The following is a 24,264-nucleotide window of genomic DNA, read 5'->3' as shown; positions in this document are numbered from 1 at the left end:
AGCTTGTATGGAAGCAGGTTAAAGGGTCTAGTCTATGAACTGTTTGTTGCCAGGCGCTGAACCCTTTGGCAATATGGCTTAGTCATGTAAGTTCTTAAAAACTTGGTAACTCGTAACTAAAAGCAGTTTTTGCCACAGAAGGGTTTCAAAATGTCTATTAAATTTTCTGGAAATAAAAAATGACAGAGTAGTGACAATTGAACAAAAGCTGAACAAACAAGTAATTCAGGTGGAAAAGAAACATCTTTATGCAAAAAACTTAACTTTAAAGTTTAAAAAAAATGGCTCTAAAAGTTTCTGGGGATAAAACAGTTGACAAAGCCAGAGAGCAAATTTAGTCAGCTCTTTACTCCACGATATTAAATGCCAAAAATCTCTTGGAAAATATTTATCTACAGGGTATTTATTGAGTAAATGAAAAGATGATGTATTATCTACATTTTTCCACTTTGACAAATAGTTTTTATATTCTTAGCCAGTTTTTAATCTGGGGTATCAATGCCTTATTTTTATATTTTAGGTTCTCCTTAAATTTTAAGTTATAATTCACTTATCTGAGTTTGTTTTGCATTTTATTCTTTTTGAGTTATTGCCATTCAAAAATTATTTTACTAACAGATTTTATATTTCTATGTATTTTATGTGTTGATTACTTTCCTTATAGTTGTACATTTCTAATGTTTTATGCTTAGTTTTTAAACCAATTTTTATCTGCCTTTTTCCATTAACTATCTAATTCTCATAGAGTATTCATGGATTTATGGTGAACAATGACTATGCAACCATCTTTTGATCAATGCATCATTATTGACTGTATAATTCTAGTTTATCATTTGTTCATTCATACTGAAACAGTGCAGACACTTAAAATACAGCACAAAACAGTGCTAAAGAAGGGTCAAATGTCAGTGCTCAAGGTGTGGAGACAGATCATTGTCATTGGGGTCTCATCCATGCGCACAACTGCAAGACCACTCAGGCTCTGGGTGCAACAACAGCGTTTATTTAACACATGGAGATTGGGGAATAAAAAAGAGAGGTTAAGGCCACAAGTAGATGACTATATAACCCCAGATAGTGTCACACTGCGTCCAGAAATGCCAAATAAAGGCCACTTGTGGGAGATGAGGTGGCACTGCAGCAGTCCACAGCACAATCTGAAGGCTGGGCTGTACACTGGACCAGACAGCGATGGTCTCAACAGCTCCAGGAGCCAGTGCCAGAGAACCAGAGGCCATAGTCAGCTCTTTGAGACACTGGACCAAGCCTGACAGTGCTCCTTGAAGACCATGTCAGTGGCAGGGCTGAGGCAGGTTTAGTGGCCAAATCTCTGTAAGAAGTCTATGGAGGAGCCTCTCTGATGGTACAAGGGGTTAAGACACAGCACTATCTGCAGCCACTGCAGCACGAGTTCTTCCCTGACCAGGGAGGTGACCCACATGGCGCAGCAGCCTTTTCCTGTCTTGCCGATGCTCCCCTCAGCAGTGCATTTCAGTCAATCTGCCTGTTCTGTTCCTCACTCTGTCTCTGGTGAATCCTCTCCTCCCACTCCCTCCCACACCTCTGGCCTGTGCCTCAGGTCTTGCATGTGTACATAAATGAATCTTTAAAAAAAAAAAAGAGTCTATGTAGATGTGGAGGTCTGCAGGTGTGGGAGTCATCTAGAAATCTTTGGAGATCCACTGAATCCCATGGAGCTCGATGCTTCTTTCTTCAGCAGCTGGGTGCAGAATCCTTTTGCTTTGAAGGTGGTCTGACGAATGCTTTCTCTTTGAAAGCTGGGTACTGGCTGAATTCTTCAGTGTCTGTCTGCTGAATCCTTCTTTCTTCAGAAGTCAGGACCAGGATCTATTTTTCTTCTGAGCCTGGGAGCAGAACGAATAAAACTGATTCTTCTTTTACCTTACCTCCCCATTATGCAAACTTGATTGGACCATTTTCAATTCTAAGCATCTGATTGGACTGTTTAGCACTCATCACTCATTTCCATTTTTCAATCCAAATAATTAACTAATGAACTGAGCTTGAACCTGACTGGTCCACTTAGCTCACACATGATTGGTCCATTTATCTTGCACCTGATTTATTTAGAACTATATATAAAAGGAAGATAAAATTGCCCAGACCATCTTGCACTCAGGTCATGTCAGTCTTATTGGCCTGTGGACTCCGGGGAGTAATGGCTAGAGTTGGTCTTGCTGGGGCCCAGGGAAAGGGAACATCCACAGACTGTGGGCTGAGGCCAGCAAGCCTCCATGCCAGCAAAGCCATCTTGCCCCACTGCACCCACAGGGATCTGTTTACAATATCACATGTATCATGTATACAATTGTTTAGAAACATTCATTTTGTTACATTTATCTCCCTGTCAATGTTTGGACCTAAACAACGTTATTTTAATTATTGTACTTTCATTATCTGGGAGGTTAACTCTCCTTTCATTACTCTTCTAAATTTCCCTTGGCCATCTTCCCTTATTATATATCCAAGATCAAGTTTAAAGTGATTTGGCAAAATTGCAAAAAAAAAAAAAAAAAACCAAACAAAACCTAACTGTAATATGTTTGAAAATGCACGAATTGATAAAGACTGTCATCTTTATAATGACTTATTCTAGAACGTTCTATGGCTTCAATGATTAATTTTCTTCTGCATCTTCAATATACATTTTTAATTTCCTTCATTTAGAGGATGGCATTTTTCTTAATATTATTATTTTTATTTAATTTATTCTCAATGTGAATGCATTTCTTTCTTACGTTTTTCTAACTGGCATAGAGGAAAAGATGTTTTTGCATGTTAATATTTCTTTTATTACATCAGAGTCAATTAGTAGCCCTCCTGTCTTGAACTGGAACTGATCATTACTTAGCTCTAAATTATATTCTTATATTATAAGAATATATTATATTATATTATATTCTTATATTATAAGGTAATTATATTATATTATATTATATTATATTATATTATATTATATTCTTATATTATAAGGTAATTATATTCTTCTTTCCAGTATTTGGTTGTCATTTTTGTATTTTGCACTAGCTAGATTATCAGATTAATGTTTAATATCAAATAATATTAACAGGGATCCTGGTTGTGTTTCTAAGCTTAATTAATGTGTTTATAATGTTTAAATGCTAATAACATAGTTTGTTGTAAAGATGGATTTTATTCATTCTGCAGAGAAAACATCTATCAAATTCAGGTTTACAAAAAAGTTTTATTTTTAAAAATGTTTATTAAATGCAATTTGTTGTCTGTAGAGGTGGTTATTATTTTCTTAGCCATATTACAATCTTATGCTATTTTATTCCATCTATTTTACTGCATATCATTGGGCTCAATGACTACACTTCCCCATGCAAAGACTGTTCTGGCTCTGCTGCTGAGTAGCCAACTGCCTACAGCAGAACCGAGGGGTTGGCACACACATGGCCTATGGATTGAAGGTTGAATTCCACTGGATACTTTTTATCATGAAGGGGATGACCAATTTTTCTGTCTGTAACATATAAATAGTGGACATATCATTTTTTCTTACCAAAATGCTGTTTTTGCCAGCATTACCATTTCAACAATGGCCAAGGAATCATTCCATAGCAGAAGGGTGACAAAGAATATATGCTCATGGTGTGCACTGTGGTGATTAAGTACAGATGGGGTGGATTGAGAAAACAAAGACATGGCTACAGAATACTCAGTTATGCCCTAATGCTCTTAATTGGAATCTGTTGATTCTTCCAAATTTGGTACACATAGGTACCAGATCCAAGGATAGATGTGGGAGTGGCTCCTCATACTCTTGCACATAATTACTCTTCATTGAAAATTTCCTTCTCATCCCTTCAAATTTTTTTTTGGATGTATTAATTTATAAGGGTAAGGCACCTCCAGCAGGTGACATACAGTGTTTTCACTGACTTGGAATTTGAGATTAATACATGGCTATTTTTGAATTTTCATGATCTAAATCTACTATAGATTATATTAACATGAACATTATAGTCTTGAGTAAATTTTATTGTCTCCTGTTACTATTTAATATTTTCTTTATTTTTTCTCACTTATTCTTGAGTCTATCACTCATACATTTTCCTATTTTGTTTCTTGTTCAAATAACCATATGCTATATCTGATTTTTAAGATTTTTCTATAATATAGTCCATTATTTATGTTTATTATTTCTTATTATGCACTAGTTAATCTAAATGATAATTTAGTTAATTTATACAATTTATGATTTGTTTTACAATAAAATATTTAAATAACATTTTTTCTCAAAATTAAATTTATGTTTATAAAGCATTGGACTTGTTACTGAATTCTTTTAAGTGAGACTGAATATTTCATGTATGTTGACTATTTACATTATTATTTTAAGATGGGTTATAGAACAATTCTTTCCCTAGTGACTTGAAGTGTTTTTAATTTTTTGCTAACTGATATACACATGCACACACACACACAATTTTGATAGGCAGTGACCCATTGTTGGATATTTCAAGTCAAGATTTTATTTCCTCTAGATAACTTAAACACAATTTCTGTTGCAAAATCATCCACAAGTGAAATTTAAGCTTTCTCTTTCACTAATTTCTCATATTACTTTTGTGCAAGGATTGAGGATTGATTATAAGCAGGGGAAACTGAAAGTTTGACATTTTTATGCAATTGCTTTTACCTTCAGGATCTAATCAGAAACTCCTTTTCATCTACTTGATGGTGGTGGACCTTGTGGTGTACTAGAATATTTACATAACACAAAGGGCCAATAGTTTGCATAATGCTTGCTGTCCTTTTTTTTACATAATCTCTACTGGGAAACAATGTATAATGGCTCCCTAAAAGTAAATGAATAACTTACCATAGAAGGCACAGATATCCTACAAAAATCCAGTGATCTTCACAATGATTCTCCTAGCAAGATTTTCAGTGGCATTATAAACAATCCTGAAATTAAGAGGATACTTCCAACACCATTGGACCTGTAGGTTTATAACAGGGGATAGAGCTCTTTCCATCATAATGTAGACTGATAAAAGTTTTTTCCTCTGGTTTGCACTCAAATATGGCAGATTTCAGGCCATTCATTAATGAATTATAGAGTATGGAGTTCTGTCATTTGTGATAACATGGATGGAATTTGATGGCATTTTGTGAATTAAAATAAGAAATAACTTGGGGAAAGGAAAGTATCAAAAAATCTTGCTTATATGCAGAATCTAAAAAAAAAAAAAAAAAAAAAAAAAAACACCAAAACATAAACTCATCAATTCATAGATAAAGACTGGTGGTTGCATGAAGTGGCAGTACATTACATTCCAGTCTGGGATGTAATGTATAGCATGACTATAGTTAATGATACTGTACTGCATATTTGAACATCGACATTGCTATGAGAGTAGTTTTTAGAAGTTGTTGAGATGGGGACCTCCCTGGTGGTGCAGGTGATTGAGTGCAGCACTGTGAAGCTGTCTGCTGTCTCTGCAGCGCTGGTTCGATCGATCCTGCCTGGCTGGCAAGGGTCCCACATGGCTCGGACCTCTCCTGTCTCACTTGCAGCTCCCTTCAGCAGTGTATTTTGTCAATCTGCCTGTTCTGTTCCCCTCTCTGTCTCTGGTGAATCCTCTCACCCTCTCGCACTTTTGACCTGCACTCCACCTCTTGTATAAATAAATAAATAAATCTTAAAAAAATAAATAAAACTTTAAGAAAAGAGAAGTTATTGGGATGGATCATAACTAGACATTTGTGGTGATTATTTCATAATGTATACAAATAAAGAATCATTATGCTATATACCTGAAAATAATACAATGTTGCATGTCAATTATACCTAAAACAATCAATGAATCAGAGCACACCTGACTATAAAATGTGTATGAATCTCTTTCTTGGTGTTAGGAAGTATAAATTTTAACATTTTTTTCTATTTTGGAAGGAAATTTTTAGTATATTTCATTCAGAACTTGTCTCAACTTTCCTTATTTTTGAATATTCTTGGTTAATTTGCCATCCATTGTATTTTTTTATGAATAGACCAGTTAGTTATATATTCTACTATTAATGGTTGTATGAGTTTTGCATAATCATAGATTATTCACAAACTTCTAAGAACATTCTTACTTGGTAGATATACGTGGGATCATCCATTGATTGTCCATTGACTATAAAGGGTAAATATTCAATGTATTATAATTGAGTTTGGTGTTTGCTATGTTTTTGAAAAGACACTTTACCCAGGTAAGAAGATACTCTTTTATTCCTAGTTTTCTTAGTGTTAAATCATGAATGAATGTTTAATGTCATCACAATGCCATTGTTTCATCCTCTGATATGTGTGCATGCTTTTATCCTTTATTCTGTTAATGATTGTTGTAACAGGAGCTGTTGTGTACATATACAATGGTGCTCAGCATTTTAGTGTGTTTAAACAAATTTCTAGCTGTCAATATATGCAGTTCTTTGATGATTGTCTTGAAAACTGCAGAAGACTGTTCTGCTCCTACACAAGGAAGTCTAAACATACTTGGAAATTCATCTTTCCCACTTCCTCACCACATGGCAGCCACCCTCAACCATGAATGGTAGGATTTGTTTTTTAAATATTCCAACTTCTTCTTTGGGTGTGAATAACTCCGAGGCATTTGTTTCGCACCGTTTGTTTAGCTTCCCCACACCCCCTCACCCCAACCCTGCATGATTAGACTCAAGGTGTTCACGGTGATAGCTGGCTTGATATCATACCCTGTCTTCTTTTCTTTGTTTTAATTCCTCCTTCTCAATTTAAGGTTCTTAAACCTCTCAACTATATCTATTAGGCTAAAATTCTGTTCTCAACTCTGCTTCTGAAGTACTACAATCTAAGAGTTTGGGAATCTTAGTGCTTTTTTCAACTTTGTATTCTTAGAACAAACCATATTTATTCCATGTGATGTGCTACATATTTTTGGATTTATTTTGTTCCTATGCTGTGAATTATTTTTCCACTTATGTTCATGAATTAGATTAGCCTGTGATTACTCTTTCTTTCAGGGATTTTGTCAGGTTTTCTAGCAAAATAATAATAATCTTATGAATTTAATTAGAGAACATCCCATATATTTCTATTGATTAGAATAATTTGTAAAAGATTGGAATTATTTCCATAGACTTTTTTTTTTTTTAAATATTAAATTTTATTTTTATATTCCCCCATACAATTGCAAACGCCCATTCTGACCCCAATCTTCCCTCCCGCCCCCCACCCCCAAAAAGTGTCTCTGGTTCATAGTTTTTTGTTGATTTTGATTTTCACTTTCTTATATTCATTTTCCTGGTCCCTTATTTAAGTTTTCTAGATTCCTGCTATGAGTGAGACCATCCGGTATTTTTCTTTTTCTTTTTGGCTTATTTCGCTGAGCATGATCCCTTCCAGTGCCATCCATGTTGCTGCAAATTGCATGTGTTTATCTTTTTTGAATGCTGAGTAATATTCCATGGTATATATGTACCACATCTTCTTGATCCAGTCATCTATTTTTGGGCATTTGGGTTGCTTCAAAGCTTAGCTATTGTAAACAGTGCTGCTATAAACATAGGGGTGCAGGTGTTCTTTGGAATTGATGTTTCTGTGTCCTTTGGGTAAATACCTAGGAGTGGAATTGCTGGATCATATGGAAGCTCTATGTTTAGTAGGTCCAGAAATCTCCACACAGCTCTCCATAGTGGTTGGACCAGTTTGCACTCCCACCAGCAGTGCAGGAGAGTTCCTTTTTCTCCACATCCTCGCCAACATTTGTTGTTGCTAGTTTTTTTAATATGTGCCATTCTCACTGGTGTGAGATGGTATCTCATGGTAGTTTTGATTTGCATTCCCTGATGACAATGATGTTGAACATTTTTTCATATGTCTGTTGGCCATTTGCATTTCCTCTTCAGAGAAGTTTCTTTTTAGCTCTTCTGCCCATTTTTTGACTGGATTATTTTCTTTGTTGTTGCTGAGTCTCATCAGCTCTTTGCAGATTTTTGTGATCAGTCCTTTATCATTAGTGTTGGGTGCAAAAATGTTCTCCAGTTGGTGGGGTTTATCTTTGTTTTTGTTATTGTCTCTTTTGCTGTACAGAAGCTCTTTAATTTGATGTAGTCCCAGCTGTTTATCTTTCTCTTCACTATCACTGCTTTGGGTGATGTGTCTGTAAAGATGTCTTTGATGTGCAAATCCGTAGTGTTTCGCCTATATTTCCTTCTATGTATTTTATGGTTTCAGGTCTTATGTCTAGTTCTTTAATCCATTTTGAGTTGATTTTTGTGTATGGTGTGAGGTAGTGGTCAAGCTTCATTCTTTTGCATGTAGCGACCCAGTTTTCCCAGCACCATTTATTGAACAAACTTTCTTTGCTCCAATGCATAGTCTTTGCTCCTTTGTCAAAGATTAGTTGACCATAAGTCTGTGGGTTTATTTCTGGATTTTCTATTCGATTCCATTGGTCTGTATGTCTGTTCTTGTTCCAATACCATGCAGTTTTGATGATTATGGCTTTGTAGTATAGTTTGAAGTCTGGGAGTGTGATGCCTCCATTTCCTTCTTTTTTTTTTCAGTAGAGCTTTGGCTATTCGGGGTTTTTGTGATTCCATATGAATTTCATCAATAATTGTTCTATTTCTTTGAAGAATGCCATTGAGATTTTGATTGGAATAGCATTGAATCTGTATATTGCTTTTGGTAGGATGGCCATTTTAATAATGTTTATTCTTCCAATCCATGAGCAGGGGATGTCTTTCATTTCTTTGTGTCTTCTTCTATTTCTTTAACAGTGTTTATAGTTTCTTTGTATAGGTCCTTCACCTCTTTTTTAGATTTATTCCCAATATTTGATTTTTTTTGTTTCGATAATAAAAGGGTGGTTTTTTTGATTTCTTCTTCTTCAGATTATTGTTTGTGTATAGGAAGGCTACTGACTTTTGCGTGTTGATTTTGTATCCTGCCACTTTACTGAATTGATTGATGAGTTGAATTAGTTTTTCTGTGGAGATTTTGGGGTCTCTATGTATATTATCATATCATCTGCAAATAGTGATAGTTTGAATTCTTCTTTTCCTATTTGGATTCCTTGGATGTCTTTCTCTTGTCTTATTGCTCTGGCTAGGACTTCCAGTATTATATTGAAAAGCAGTGGTGAGAGTGGACATCCTTGTCTTGTTCCAGATCTTAATGGAATTGCTTTCAGCTTTTCACCATTGAGAATGACACTGGCTGTTGGCTTGTCATAGATGGCCTTTATGATGTTTGAGGTATGTTCCTTGTATCCCAAGAATTTCAAGGGCTTTTATCATGAATGGGTGTTGCACTTTGTCGAAAGCTTTCTCAGCATCTATTGATATTATCATATGGTTTTTATATTTCTTTTGTTGATGTGTTGGATAACGTTGATTGATTTTCGGATGTTAAACCATCCTTGTGCCCCTGGAATGAATCCAACTTGGTCGTGGTGAATTATCTTATGGATACATTGATGGATTCTGATAGCTAAAATTTTATTGAGGATTTTTGCATCAGTGTTCATTAGGGAGATTGGCCTATAGTTTTCTTTTTTTGTGTGTCCTTATTCGGTTTGGTATTAGTGTAATATTGGCTTCATAGAACGTGTTTGGTATTGTCCCTTCCTTCTCAATTTTTTGGAAGAGTTTGTGAAGGATAGGCACTAATTCGTCTCTGAATGTTTGGTAGAATTCATTTGTAAATCCATCAGGTCCTGGGCTTTTGTTTTTGGGGAGGTTTTTAATTACCATTTCAATTTCGCTGCTTGTAATTGGTCTGTTTAGGTGTTCTATTTCTTCTTTATCTAGCTTTGGGTGATTGTAGAGTTGTAGGAATTTGTCCATCTCCTCTAGATTGTTGAACTTGTTTCCATATAACTGTTCATAGTAGTTACTGATTATTCTTTTGATTTCTGCTGTGTCCGTTGTGATTTCTCCTCTTTCATTGATGATTCTGTGTATTTGTGCTTTCTCCCTTTTTTCCTTTGTGAGCCTGGCTAGGGGTTTGTCTATTTTATTGATTTTTTCAAAGAATCAGCTCTTGGTTTCATTGATCTTTTGGATTGTTTTTTTAGTTTCAATTTCATTTATTTCTGCTTTGGTTTTATTATTTCTTTTCTTTCTACTGGTTCTGGGGTTTTTTGTTGTTCTTTTTCTAGATCTTTGAGCTTCGAGATTAGGTTGTTTCTTTGAGTTCTTTCTTGTTTTTTGATGTGAGCTTCTATTGCTATATATTTTCCTCTTATTACTGCTTTTGCTGCATCCCATACATTTAGGATATTGGTGTCCTCCTTGTCATTCAATTCAAAGAATTTTTTAATTTCTTCTTTGATCTCCTCGTTAGTCCAGTGGTCTTCCAGTAGTGTGGCTTTTAATCTCCATGAGGTAGGATAGTTCCTTGCCTTCTTTTTATGATTTATTTCTAGTTTGATGCCTTCGTGGTCAGAAAAGATGGTTGGTATGATTTCAATCTTGGTGTATCTGTTGATGTTTGTCTTGTGCCCCAGTATGTGATCGATCCTGGAGAATGATCCGTGTGCGCTTGAGAAAAATGTGTACTCCGTTTTTTTGGGGTTTAGTGTTCTTATTTCCATAGACTTTTAAAGATATACTTGAAGTCATCCATGGTCTGACGTTCTTACAGTTTATATTTTATCCTGTGGAGTGTATATTATAAGGCCTGTAGAACACTGTTTCTTCTTTTCTCTTATTCTTGTCCGCATGATGTCATCAATGTAATAAATCAATAAGATGTCTCAGGTGTGGAAAGGAAAAATAAATTATGACTCAGACCTGGAGAGTCAATGTGAATCTGAGACAATTTGGTAAAGGGATATTTCACTCTTACCAATTAAAAAAAATCTCCTTATTTACTGTCATTGTAATAAATTAGAAAATTACCAAGTTGGTAATGCCATAATGGGTACTTGAAACTATTAATTTACTCCAGTAAGTGACCTATATTTGAACCAGTAGCTACAATTGCACTTAGCAACTAATTGTTCTAATAATAACCCAGACTCAAGACTTAGTTGTCTTCTATAGTAGCAAAGAAAAAGATCAATTTTTTTCCACGACTTTAATAGTGTCACTTTTTCTGTCATTCATTGTTTCTCATTGACTATTTTGGTAAAGAGAAGATCTCCAGGGCTTTATTTATATTTATAGATATTACCTTATAGACCAGAAGGCCAATATAGAGTTTCATCCACTGCTATAGGTATACATTTCCACTGTGTCTTCAGGAGCTGAGGAATTAATTACAAATAAACATAGAAGTTTCATGGGTGGACAGTGGATTATGAAAACTATTCTTTAACTATTCATAAATTACCTATCCCCTCAGTATTAGCCTAAGGACTAATAAATTCCAAGTCATTGGCTGATATCATAGCAACATTTAGGTATTTCTGTTTCTTTGATACACAGTTACTCTTCAAATGGTCTCAGTTTCCATTGGGGGAGACGGAATAACAGTACTGGAAAAATTATAATTGGGATCAGGGATTCCTTCAGTGAAAGGGTACTAGGTCTGTGGAATGACTATAATGATAATTTGAATGAAGGGTGAGATTTTAACAAGGTAGTTCAAACTTTTTTCAGAAAATGAGGATATTTCTTATCACACAGATGAAGTATGACTTCACAAAGTTTGTCCTTCTATTTACTTTTTGGAGAAATCAGCCATTCTTCTTCATCAATCAACCATCAAAGACTAAGTTAGATAATTGTGATGACTTTCTGGAGGTTGTTTCTTATTACAGTTACCATGCATTCCCTTTAGTGATTAAATGTCACTAATTCAAAGGCTCCTATCACTTCTCTGTATCTGGAGACAGCCATGTAAGTGACTTCAGATATGCTGGCATGCTCATCTCTCCCACATTTCTTAAATGTTCAGGAGGATCTCATTGGTTTTAAGAAGGTTCAAGTATATATTAGACATGGAAAGGGGTAACCTAATGCAAACACAAAAACCACAAACATGTTTAATGTCCCTATTTTCCCACCACAACATAGAAGAAGGCAAAAGAAATCTTTAGTAGAAGGCAAAGAAATCTTTTTCTTCCTTGTGTAATCTCTGCCGTCCTGGTTTTCAAAAACACAACAGAAGTATAAAACTTGGTATTGTTTCATAGAATATAGTTATTTAATCATATTTGCTATATGCATTATATTTTGGAATAAAATACACCCATAATATTTTTCAAATTTTGGGTTGTAAAATCAATTTAATAGTGTGTGACAGGCATTACCAAAAATGAAAGAGAACAAAATAGAAAATATCAGTGCATTGCATGTACAAAATAAGGGAAATACTGTTTTGTGAAAACTTTGCTTCTTTTCATATACAGTAAAGTACAATATTCAGTGATTCTTTAGATTTTTAACCCAAATGCAAAGCTCATATGGTAGATAGTTTATATTATGCTTAATTATTTTTAACACCATAGGATTCTTATCTCAGTTGGGGTATATAGGCAAGCATAACTTTCAAGAATAGTAGCTATGTGCTATTTTTAAAATGATCTTTGTCTACCTCAAAGTGATTTTATTTACTTCTTAACAATGAAAATATAACTTAGTATAAAATTATTTTTTCATAGTCTTTCCCACTGTTCTCTTTAAGGTATTGTTTTCTGAGTGTAGTATTGTGTAAAACTCCAAGATCTTATCCAATACTTCTGTGGTCATGTAGATATTTCTCCCTCCCTTTACCTTTTTAAATTGCAAGGTTTTTCCAGGGGTGTCTAGGAGTCTCTTCTTTTTAATCTGCCTGCCCTTTCAATTTATATAATCATGCTTTTATTTCAAAGTATATTTGCAATTTCTTTGTTTATATTTATTTTTCAATTGGGGTGACATTGGTTTACATTATTGTTGGTATTTTGGAAATACAGCATCATCCTTCAGGTATGGTTTCTGTAATACTCTCATTACCAAATCACCCATAGTCCACCACAAAAGTCCGTGGTGTAGCTGTGCCCATATTTGTAATTTTACAATTAGTTCAGTGGTACCCTAAAAACAGCACTGATGATCTTTCAAGTTTTCCTTTTGCTCCCCAAATTATTATTTAGTAATAATAATTGTTAAATTAGTTACTTAATATTAAAGTGATGAGTTACATTCTCTCATGTTTATGTATACCTGAAGCTCCTGTTCAAAATTACAATTTGACTAATTGCAAAAGTAAACCAAAATAATCTGTAGAAATCTGACTGTAGAATTGAGATTACTAGAGGAGTAGGGTGGAAACTAATAAGGGAAGATGCTCCATTGTGGATTATAGGTGCCATGGTGGTTGATTGGTCTGGTAAGATACATCTGAAGACATGTGAGCTTATTCCTTTAAACCATATACCGTGTTGTAAACTGATGTTACTTAAAAAAAAAAAAAAAGCTGCAAAAAAAAAAAAAACAAAGAAAGATTCAGTGCTTTTAATGAGGGGATCTTTAATAGGAAGTAATCCATAAACATAAGAAGCCAGGATCCAAAGATATTCTGTGTTCTCAATGGAATACTAGTCAACAATCAAATAAGTTAAATTCATGCCATTTGCCAAAGTCTGGATGGAGCTGGAAGTGTTGATGCTAAGCAAAATAAGTCAAAAGGAAAAAGATAAATATTCGGACAGTATCACTTGTATATGGAATATAGACAACAGTCAGACAATGCCAAATCTTGAAAGCTGCCCATAGATATGAGGCATCCAGGAGGGATGAGGTAGGTCTTGGACAGCGAGGGGGAAAGAGCACAAGGAAATATGGTCATAGACTATGGGTGCTTGGTGGTGGGAAAACTACAGTGATCACACTTGATGCGAGAAATTGTATTTTGTTCAAAAATTAACCATGATTTCAGATAAAAGTATCAGACTTTTTTTTTAATTAAAAAAGAAATTAGAGTTAAAAAAAGACTCTGTTTCTTTTGTACAGGAATAGTTGCTAATCTTGCAATTTTCATAAACTCCATCTGTTTGTTTCTCTGTTATTGGCTTAGTGTTGTCTGGTTATCCCTTGCATCATGTTCTTTTATGCTATTCTCTTCCTCACTTACTAAACCCCTGTCCTCTTCTAGTTCATAAAGAAGCCTAATGCATTAGGAATTTTGCACATTGTTTCCCTTCCCTGGAAGACTCTGCTCCCAGATACTCTCTTGGCTTGTTTCTCATGGTTCTAGTTTTGCTGAAATATCATTTCCTCAGTGCAACACCCCTGATCACTCCTAGTTACACCTCTGACCACTGCTAATCATATCTCTTTATATTGTTCTACTGGATTTTCTTCTTAGAACCTTATGTCTCAATTTTCTTGTTTTTGAAAGTTTACTGTCTGTCTCTCCCTAGATACAGGAAAGGACCTTATTTAATTCATCTTTGAAACTCTAAAGTCTATAATACTTTAGAACAATTGGCTGTTTTCTCTAATTAATGAGCAGTACTAAAATGAAAATTATTTAGGCTTAATATTTAAAATTGCATGCACACATATTTTATAGCTGAAGCTTAATTCAGTAGCTGTCTTAATTTCAAGATACATTCATCAAAGTTTATGCATTATTTCAGACAAATTACATTTGCCTTTTGCAATTATTTTTTTCATACAGAAACAACAATTAAGTTACATTTAACATTTTCTCTTTGATATAAAATCAATACCAGGACCACTTACTTGAATAACATCTGTATATTTTATAAAAGTATTTCTATGCTATTAGCAATAGTTCTAAAAAATTTCCTAAACATCATCCCATATCCATTATTCCAAATTGTATCTGATAAATATATATGTGTAATTAATATATTTACTTGAATATATTTTGCTTCCAAGAACTTTAACTTAACTAATTCAAAATTATACTAATCAGGTCTTCTTAGGTGTTCACAAACATGAAAACATTCTTTCTTTTGGGCCAACAAATCATAATCAAGTCATTATCAGAATCAATGAATGTGAAGGTCCATCTCCATAAAATCAATATGAATATGAAAAACTATGCATGTAATTTCAGTGTGTTCATGGACTCCACCAAGTTTGCCTACTAACTCAATGGGTTTTGTTACTTTTTCCTCAAGAGTTTTCATTTGTAGTAAACTTTTAAGAAAGAACTAATGAATTTGACTTGGATTCAGGTAAGCAATTTAAATTTTTTATGATTCCCTCATAAAAAGTATATGTAACTTTGGAAGAAGTTGGGTAACTAATAGTTCAATCTTTGTTTCAATAGATATGGTTACATACAAAGTAATAGTCCCAGAAGGATAGATAAAAGGTGGAAACCACAAGAAGCTCTCCTTAATTTGTTATACTCCTGTTCCAATATTTTAGGTTCAACATTAACTTTTTGAGTTTGGAGGAATATGCCATTCTCTTTCTTAAAGATACCAATGTATTGGACTTTTGGTACCATACTGACAACATCTTCTTCATTTTGGATGTTGGCACAAAGAGTCCACTGATAGTTCTTTTAATGTTAGCATGTGACATCAGTGAGGAGTGTGGTAAATATTGTTGAAATAGGCACAAGTCTGTCTTGCTGTAGAACTGACCAATCTCATGTTCTGAACTTTGGGTGAAAGTAATACACATGTTGAATTTTTCCAGCCTGACTGAATTTGAATAAGTATATTATTCAAATATGTTTATGCTTGAGTGTATGGAAACTTTAAAGTCCATAAAGATTTAATAAATTATATTCATGTTGTTTTTATGCATTTTAAGTATTTAACTTTGAAATAAAATAAATTTCTAGATTGATAAAATAACACAATTAAATCCTTTATTTATTTCTTTTCATTATACTGAAATAATAAATCAAATGAACAAGAAAAATGTCAATGAATGATTCAGCATGAAACATTTTTTTCTCAGAAGGTAATGTCAAGAATATTGTGATTATATGCACATTGTATGTACTTGAATTGCAGAAAATCAATGCATTTACCTTTGAAAAGCAGAGATACTCATTGCCTTCAAGCTTCAGTTAGGAGTGGGACCTGATGATCCTACAGAGGTGATCCACTGATTTTGTTAAGAAAGAAAATGAAGAGTCTTTCTAGAAGGAAAACTTAGGTCATTTCTATCTCAACATGTATCTATTCCACAGTGTCTATCCATTAGACACATTAATAATTCTGCCTGCCAGTCTTAACAAGAGTAGAGAATCAGTTTTAAAAAATTCTGAAAATGTCATAAAACCAAAAGTAAGAATGGAATATTTGAAATTGTAACTCACTAGTAGTGAAAACAGAGGTCATTCTCCTCTTTAGTCAGGGATTTGAAGCCATCTCTTGTATATTATATTTTTCCAACCACACTTTAATTTTTAATTAAGATTTAAGTATAATTAGCAGCAAATAAGAAAATGACAAAGCTACAAAAACTTATAAAGGGCAAAGGAAGCAGCCTTTTTAGCCATAGCAAGAAGTGTTAGTCCATGAATTTAGGGAATCATGGTCCTCTTTACCTTCCCCACATTCATCTCCTAGGCAAATTTTCTAGCATTGACATTGCTTTTAGACAATAATAATAATAACAACAACAATAATAATACAGGCATAACTATCAAAACCAGACTGCAACATTCTTCAGAACCAAGAGACCCTCAATAAAGTGATATATATATATATGCACACACACATATGTGTATATATATATATATATATATATATGAAAACAGTAAATTCCAATACAGCACACACACATAAAATTAATTCATTTATCAGAGACTGATACAATTTTGAAAATGCATAATATGCATTTTCCAGAAGGAAGCAGAGGGCAACAGAAACTATCTGTTGCTATTTAACCTGTGGAAATGAAACAATGAATTATGAAATTCACATAATATATGAAGTATAAGTGAAAAACAAATGCCTTCTCAAAAAAGTTGGTCAATGACCCAACATATAGATATTTATATGTATATTTTATATATAATAATAAAAATCAGCTTGCATGAGGGTCATAGTCCATCTACTTTGAAGTTATATCACACATACTATAAGCAATTTACAGAATGTGTCAAGTTTGCATATACAGGAATTGCAAAAGGAATTAAAATACATTGAAATATAGAACACTTATAATGTGTTTATATGACTTCCTAGGATTGACAGGGATTGGCTATAATCAACACTTGCCATCATTGAGCAGGAACTATAATCAATAAAAAGGAGAAAAAAATCAAGAAAAAAAGGGAAAATAAAGAAATTGTTTTGTTATTTCTTATTTAAAATAATGTTCTCCTTGTTGACTTGTAGTGTTGGTAATTTTGTTCTCATCCCAAAACAGGGCTTCTTTTTGATGATAGTTTGTGTTTCATAGCTTTTAGATCTTGGTTTCCTGCAGAAAATGGTCTTTTAGTAGGAAACCAGTAGTATCCATGGTAAATGTTTACTATCCTGATGACTTTCAGCCCAACCCCTGACGGTCAGCGAGATGATGCTTTAAGTAGCAAAAAGAAGGGGGGAAATAGATCTTGCTATTAGAAAATGTCCTATCATTTTCACACTAATTGTCTTGAAATGAAAGATCAGTGATTTAAAGAACGTAATATGAACAAAGCGTGTGATAGCCTCTTCATTTATGCTTCCGAAAGCAGGTGCTCCTTGGGTAGGTAACTAGAGTACAGTGGGTGAAGAATGGTGCTTGGAGTTTAGGGTCAACTTTGCTGTCCGCTCCGTAGATTTTACAGGCGATTTGCTCTTTGCTTTAAGAAGAGAAAGTGATATTGGAAAAAAGTCAGCACTTTAGATTAAAGCAAAGCACCCTTCACAAAGCCACAAACAAGAAGCAGGACAGAAAGTCCATGGCTTGTAGCTATCCTCGCACCTGCGGAAGAAGTTATAAGATATTCGCTCATCTTGAAGATTTCCAATGCTCCTTATTAGGCTGTTTTAAACACATACACATATATATTTAATTAGCTCGCCAGCTTGGCTCTGGTGCTCATGAATGTCTTGGCATGCACTGCAAATAACAACATACAGAGTGTTTCAGTCCCAGGAAGTCGGTCTTGTTTGATTTGTCTGTTTTTAAACAATGCCAGCCTACCGTCTGGACCACTGAGAGGAACAAATCTAGATACTTCACCTCAACTAAGTTTTTTAGGACAGTCCCTAAAGTCATTGGTTGTTCCTATATTGGTAGCTAATAACACAGCCCCTGTTTCACTCCCTCATAAGAACTAACTTATAGGAAGCAGAACCAATTTTGAGAATGCAGGCTTCCCCAAGATAGGACAACTTGTAGGATGAGTGCTTTGGGGCATTTTCTTTTAGAGTACGTCATTCTTAACATTCTATCATTGAAATCATAGGAAAAGTTAGTGATGCCAAGAATTGATAGTTTTAGGGACCCCTGATGTGCAGGCAGTTGAGTGCAAGGCTGTGAAGCTGTCCGCGGCCTCTGCAGCGCGGTTCGATTCCCGGCCGGCCAGGGAGATTGGCTGGGCCACATGGCCCAGCAGACCTCTCCTGCTTTGCTTGCTGCTACCCTCAGCAGTGTATTTCGTCAGTCTGCCTGTTGTGTTCCCCACTCTGTCTCTGGTGAATCCTCTCACCATCCCGCACATCTGGCCTGTACGCCAGTTCTTGTAAGCATGAATAAATAAAATCTTAAAAGAAAAAAGAATTGGCAGTTTTAGGAGATCTCTAAATTAAATTATATTTTCACATTTTCCTCCTATGTTATCCAATAAGCTTCTAGCTACAAATGCATATTAAACACCTTTATTAATGAAAAAACAAAAGTATGATAAGGCTCAAAGCATTTCTTGCTTTTTTTTTAATTGGAGAAAAATTAAAAAAAAAAAGGTTTGAATAGAAAAAAGGTAGGGGAATTCAGCCTTTTAAATATATCAAATAATTACACTCAGGTCAGTACTGGCAGCGATAAAAATTGAAGTAAAAATATAATCATTCAGAGTGTCACTATAATATAAATTTTGGGGCTTTGAAGTGGTTATTCAGTATAGTTACTTCAGTGTTGTCATGGATTTGCCTTATTGGTAAGAGAGACCTATAGCTAACAAAATCAATGTTCCTTCACCTATGACTGAAGACCCAGCAGGTAGTGTTGGGTCTCTGGAGGATGTTCTTCATCAAGATGCATGGCAAAGCTCAAAATGTAACAGTGATAGATAGTGCACATGCAGCTTTAAGCAAAAAGTTCATGCAAAGAAAATGTATGCACTCTCTTAGAATCACTAGCATCAGAGCTTCCCAAAATTGAATTCATGCTCTTGTTATCTTTTGAAGAGAGATCCTTTGGGTTTCATTTAATGAAAAAAAAAAAAGTGATCACATGGGTCTTTAAATAGCCAATGGCAATTGACATAAAATATCTGATTGTGAATGCAAGTTTAAAAATTGCCGAAGACAATGAAACTGAGTAAAATGATTCCCTCTTCAAAAAAGATTTTTTAAGAAATAATTGTCTCTTTTATAGCATGTGCACTGCAGATTGGCTCAAACTTACTGAAACTGACCCTTGCTCAAATAATCAATCCTTCATAGGCAGTGCCTGACCCCATCATTCCTTAGGGAACAGCTGCTTCACTTTGACCCAACATTTCCTATTGTGCAATGTCCAGCATGTGCAAGTTAAAACAGAATTTACATGAGCATAATAATTGGAAATAAAACCAATTTTATGTTATAAAGAATATTTTAAAGTTACCAATATTGAACTACTGTTTAATATACAATATAACATTGAAATACAGAACTTTTTTTCTCAGATTATAGTCATTCATCCACTCTAGGTTTGCGAATTCCCTTCTGTATTTTTATGTAAGTAAAATTCATTTCTGTTAAGTCAATTTTATTTTTTCTGTACAGTAAGTTCTAAAGTAAACTTGTTTCATCATCAAATCATTGATTTTTTCCTTTTTCTATGTTTTATTTATATCATAAATAAAAAGATGTTTGCCATTACATTTGCTGTCCTGAAGATTTAGTGAAATCTGAGAATCTAAAATGCTGTAATTTGTGCTGCAATAATTTTCCATGTAACTATCATAATAATTTTCAGATGTAGTCTATTGCTACTATAGCATTACATTTTCACAATATCTGTTATGGTTTATTTTTAGAAAGTTAAAGCAGTTTTTTTTTTTGCAAAAAAGCAAACTTTGGCTAATCATGTTTCATTGTCATTTTTATAGATAAAAGAATTTTATATTTGTGACAGTGAGATCCAGAATTGCATTCAAGAGTCCTAAGTTCTAAGTTCCTTTTCAGCTAGGCATGTCTGAGATCTCAAATAAGACACATTTCTCCTATGTTTTCTCAAATAAGCATACAGACTGTCGGTGTATTATCTTCTTTTTCCCCATATTATTGTATAAAACTTTGTGTTGGGATCAGATCACCTGTTTTGTTTGATTTGGCTTCTTTTACTCCATGTTCAGCCCAAGTAGGATAACTGTTATCCTCCTCTTACAACTACTCATTGAAAAATCATTGTCTTCGAATAAACTGCTGCCCACTTTGTCCAATCACACCAGCTAGTTGTAATTGCTCTCTTCGCTAACCTTCAGCAGTATTTTGGTGTTGCTTCTCTTATGGTCTCAATATGATCTATGTTTACTTGTAATTCATTACATTCATATCTCACTGATTATATTCTAAAGTTTATTAAAAATGTAAAATTTCAGCATTTTTTAGTTGCTCTCAGTATCTTAACAATTCCTTTGCCCCTAAAGTGAAATATCCTGTAAATAAGAAAAGAGATGTTATATCTAAATAGTTCAAAGAAAGTACAGGCAGCAGGCCTAGTTGAAAAATAGCCTAATAGATATTTCTCTTACTCAGAAAGCCATTTTGTGATGGGCTTTTCCTTCCATTTAATAATGATGCTTTCATTTGTTTTTATGCCTCAAGGATTCCATAGTACTCTCTCAGATGTAATTGCCTATGTCTTTGCAAGGCAGAGGCAGTATTTTCTCCATTTTGCAAATGGAAAAGTCTAAGAAATCTTCATAGAAGTCTAAGTGCAGAAACTGTGCTACCATTGATCAGCCCTTTTACACCTCATGTAATAGTCAGTGTCATCTCACTTTCACTGAGATGTGGACAAGCAAACATTTCTAAATGAGTTTGACCTAAGAGAAATATAAAAAAAAAATGCTTAAAATATTTTCTCTTCACCATAGTTATCATTTCAGAGAATAACATAAACATTCATTTTTTTCTATAAAAAAAACAAAACAGGGCCTCCCTGGTGGCACAGGCCGTTGAGAGCTGCACTGTGAAGCTGTCCGCAGCCTCTGCAGCGCAGATTCAATCCCGGCCAGCAGGAGAGAAACCCATATGGCGCGGCAGACCTCTCCTGTCTCACCTGCTGCTCCCCTCAGCAGTGTATTTCTTCTGTCTGCCTGTTCTGTTCCCCACTCTGTCTCTGGTGAATCCTCTCACCTTCCCGCGTATCTGGCCTGTACCCTGGTTCTTGTATAAATAAATCAATCTTTAAAAATAAATCTTAACTAAAAAAAAAAAAAAATTAAATCACCATGCCCAAGACCTGGCTTGTTCAGCGATCGGGTGGTGAGGTGTGTTAGTATACCACTACATCATTAGAGTCATAGCCACAGAGAGCTGGGTCCCCATCACCTGGCCTTATTGAACTGAGCACAACTTCCCATTGAATAGTCAGCCCAGCCCCAAATCTGCATGCTTGACAGAAGAAGTTAGGCTCCTCTCAAAACCATTTTTAATTGTCCTTTTGTCTCTGTGCTTGCAATTGGGAGACTGGAAGACAAGTTTCACAATGCCACCTGGCTCTCCTTGTCCATGTCAATCTCCAAAATGACTGGAATGTGTTGAGTGTCTATGGTGTGCTAGGAGTATTCAGTAGACACATTGCATGCATTGCCAGGTCATCCTTTCAATAACCCTGCTCAGTCGATATACAGATCAGGAGAATGCATCCCAGTGACATGGAATAACTGGCCCATGTTACATGAGTGACAGGTGGTAAATGGAAGGCACAGAAATGAGGAAGGGCAATGCAGTGAGACCATTAGGACAACAATGCTCTTATTTATCCAGCAAGCCTTCCAAAATATCCCATCCCCACTTTTATTAAATCAGGATGTTCAAATGTATACTACTTTTCCTTTTTTATTTTATATATTTTTACATCATTTTTTATTTTTGCACAATGTATGCATTTTCATCTTGGTTATAGCCCCCATACAATTCCCACCCCCCCTTGTTTTGATCCTACTCCCCCTTCCTGCCCACCCTTCAGTGTGCCTCTGGTTTATAGTTGCTTGTTGTTATATCATAATGTATTTGGTACACTATGTGGTGCATGAGAAATGTTACTTATTAATGTTTAGGAAACCTGAGAGGCTGATGTCTTCATATCCAATATTTATCAGTTCAGAGTTGAGAATGGAAGCTTTATATCAAATATTTATTTTTCTCTAAGTCATATTACATCAGTGTATTTTCTCTGAAGAAAAGTAGTGCACAGAGCACTTGACTACTTGGAAAGATGATAAGAAGATCTGGGTATTTCATTTCAAGATTAAGTGGCGCATTAAGGCAACTATGCATATAAACTTTACCAGCTTCAAATAGCCACTTTCTCTTGGCTTTGAGTATTTTCTGTTGGAGTAACTTCTTAGATGACTGATACTTTTAGTTGGTTCAGATAAGGGGAGTAGTCACAATTCAGGGCATACAGGTGTGATCCTACATAAGTTTTCCTTTCCTTCCTTGTTTGAATAGCTAGTAGAATAAAGACAGAAACAAAATAGAGAACAAACAATTTCTTTCTTGTTGTGTCTCCATGGTCTGATTCCAAAATTTTTAATTTGTGAATGAAAATATCATATGATGTTTATCATATGAACAAACCTAAAAATGGAAATTCTCCAATAATAAAAGAAGCAACAGTAAAACAACTTTTTTTATCCGTGAAGAAATCAGTCTTATAAAGAATGGAGTGTCCATTTCAGCTCCAGAATGGAGCTCCCTTTGACATGCTTCTCTTTTATTGTTGATACCAGCCTTCTGAAACGAAAAGAGCTGTGTGAGAAAATTCGGGCTATCTTTTAATGCCATTTTTATTCAGGCTTGCAAATTCTAAATCACTATTTGAGGAGAGAGGTCAAATAATAGGACAATTTTATCCTATATTTTTTAAAAGAATGTCTTTTTATTAGAATTCTTATGCATAGTGCCAATTTCTACCAGAAATCCTTTTTAAAAAAGAAATGTGCTTCATTTGACCTAATACATAAAATGCCTGTTTTACTGTGCCCAGACATGTTGGCAGCAGCTGCTTAAACTTCTTTTTCAGTTCTCCAATAGTCAGCAAATCTACACCTCTATTCTAGTCATGAGAGCTCTTATTGCAACTGAGGGTAAAAGTCTGGCTTACCCAAACAAACAACATGTGAGCAATAGGGCATTCAGATGATGCCTCATTCTAATGGCATGTTCCAGATTCTTGGTCTCTCAACTAGTCACCACCAGCCTTCAGAGTCTTTTCCTTTTATGGTGACTAAAGCATGAACACATAAAAGTGTCCTCCTACATATTAAGCCCAACGTGCTCCTGAAAAAGTACATTTCTTGGTAATTCACTCATCTAGGGAAGAACTGGTTTAGAGATGATGGTTACAAGAGCAGCAGTTAATACTTTTGAAAACATATTCGTTTATTATTCCTTTTACCTCTGACCATAATCTAATGAGGTTACCATAATCATTTTTTCCAAAATTATGTAGTGAGGAAGTTATTTAGCCAGCATATTTAAGTTTACTCAGGTAATAGGTGGGATATCTGAAACTCAAAACCTGTTCTTTTGGACTCTACAACCTAATTTCCCTCATAATGTCACCTGGTGATTCTTCATACCTGAAAACACTACACTTTCTCAATTTGGCTTATTTGAAAATATAGAACTTTCTCAATTTGGCTTATTTGAAAATATAGAAATAGCAGTGGTTTTTGAATACTGGAAGAGAGCAATATAAATGAAAGGAAAACAAATAAAATGATCAAAGAATAAAATTTTAATACCACACATATTTAATAATGGCTATAATGCATAAAGATGATTTATAATTAGCACTACATTTACCAGTATATAAGTAATTGCTGCTAACATTGTTTGAAACTATTCACTAGTGGTGTTTAACTATGCCTCCTGCGTGTTCGTTTTCATTTTTAATTACCAAACTCTTTATTCATGTTGTAAAGGTATATTTTATATTCAT

General features: G+C 34.5%; 1 protein-coding gene across 2 annotated transcripts in view; it reads right to left on the bottom strand.

The window, feature by feature from the left end:
* Nucleotides 1-16,690: 16,690 nt before the first annotated feature.
* VSTM2A (V-set and transmembrane domain containing 2A) overlaps nt 16,691-24,264 on the bottom strand; it is a 28,337-nt gene continuing 20,763 nt past the window's right edge. Inside the window, exon 5 of one of the 2 annotated variants that reach the window (XM_037520857.2) lies at nt 16,691-17,862. In XM_037520857.2, coding sequence (XP_037376754.1) covers nt 17,786-17,862 — 77 coding nt within the window. In that variant the 3' untranslated portion in view covers nt 16,691-17,785. The remainder of the gene's footprint in view (nt 17,863-24,264) is intronic. The other variant, XM_037520853.2, reaches the window with a different exon arrangement.

The sequence above is a fragment of the Talpa occidentalis genome, unplaced genomic scaffold (assembly GCF_014898055.3).
Source record: "Talpa occidentalis isolate TD23 unplaced genomic scaffold, MPIMG_talOcc4v2.1 talOcc4.10, whole genome shotgun sequence".
Lineage (NCBI taxonomy): Eukaryota > Metazoa > Chordata > Mammalia > Eulipotyphla > Talpidae > Talpa > Talpa occidentalis.
Note: the sequence above shows the minus strand (reverse complement) of the source record. Positions and strands in the feature narration are given on the sequence as shown.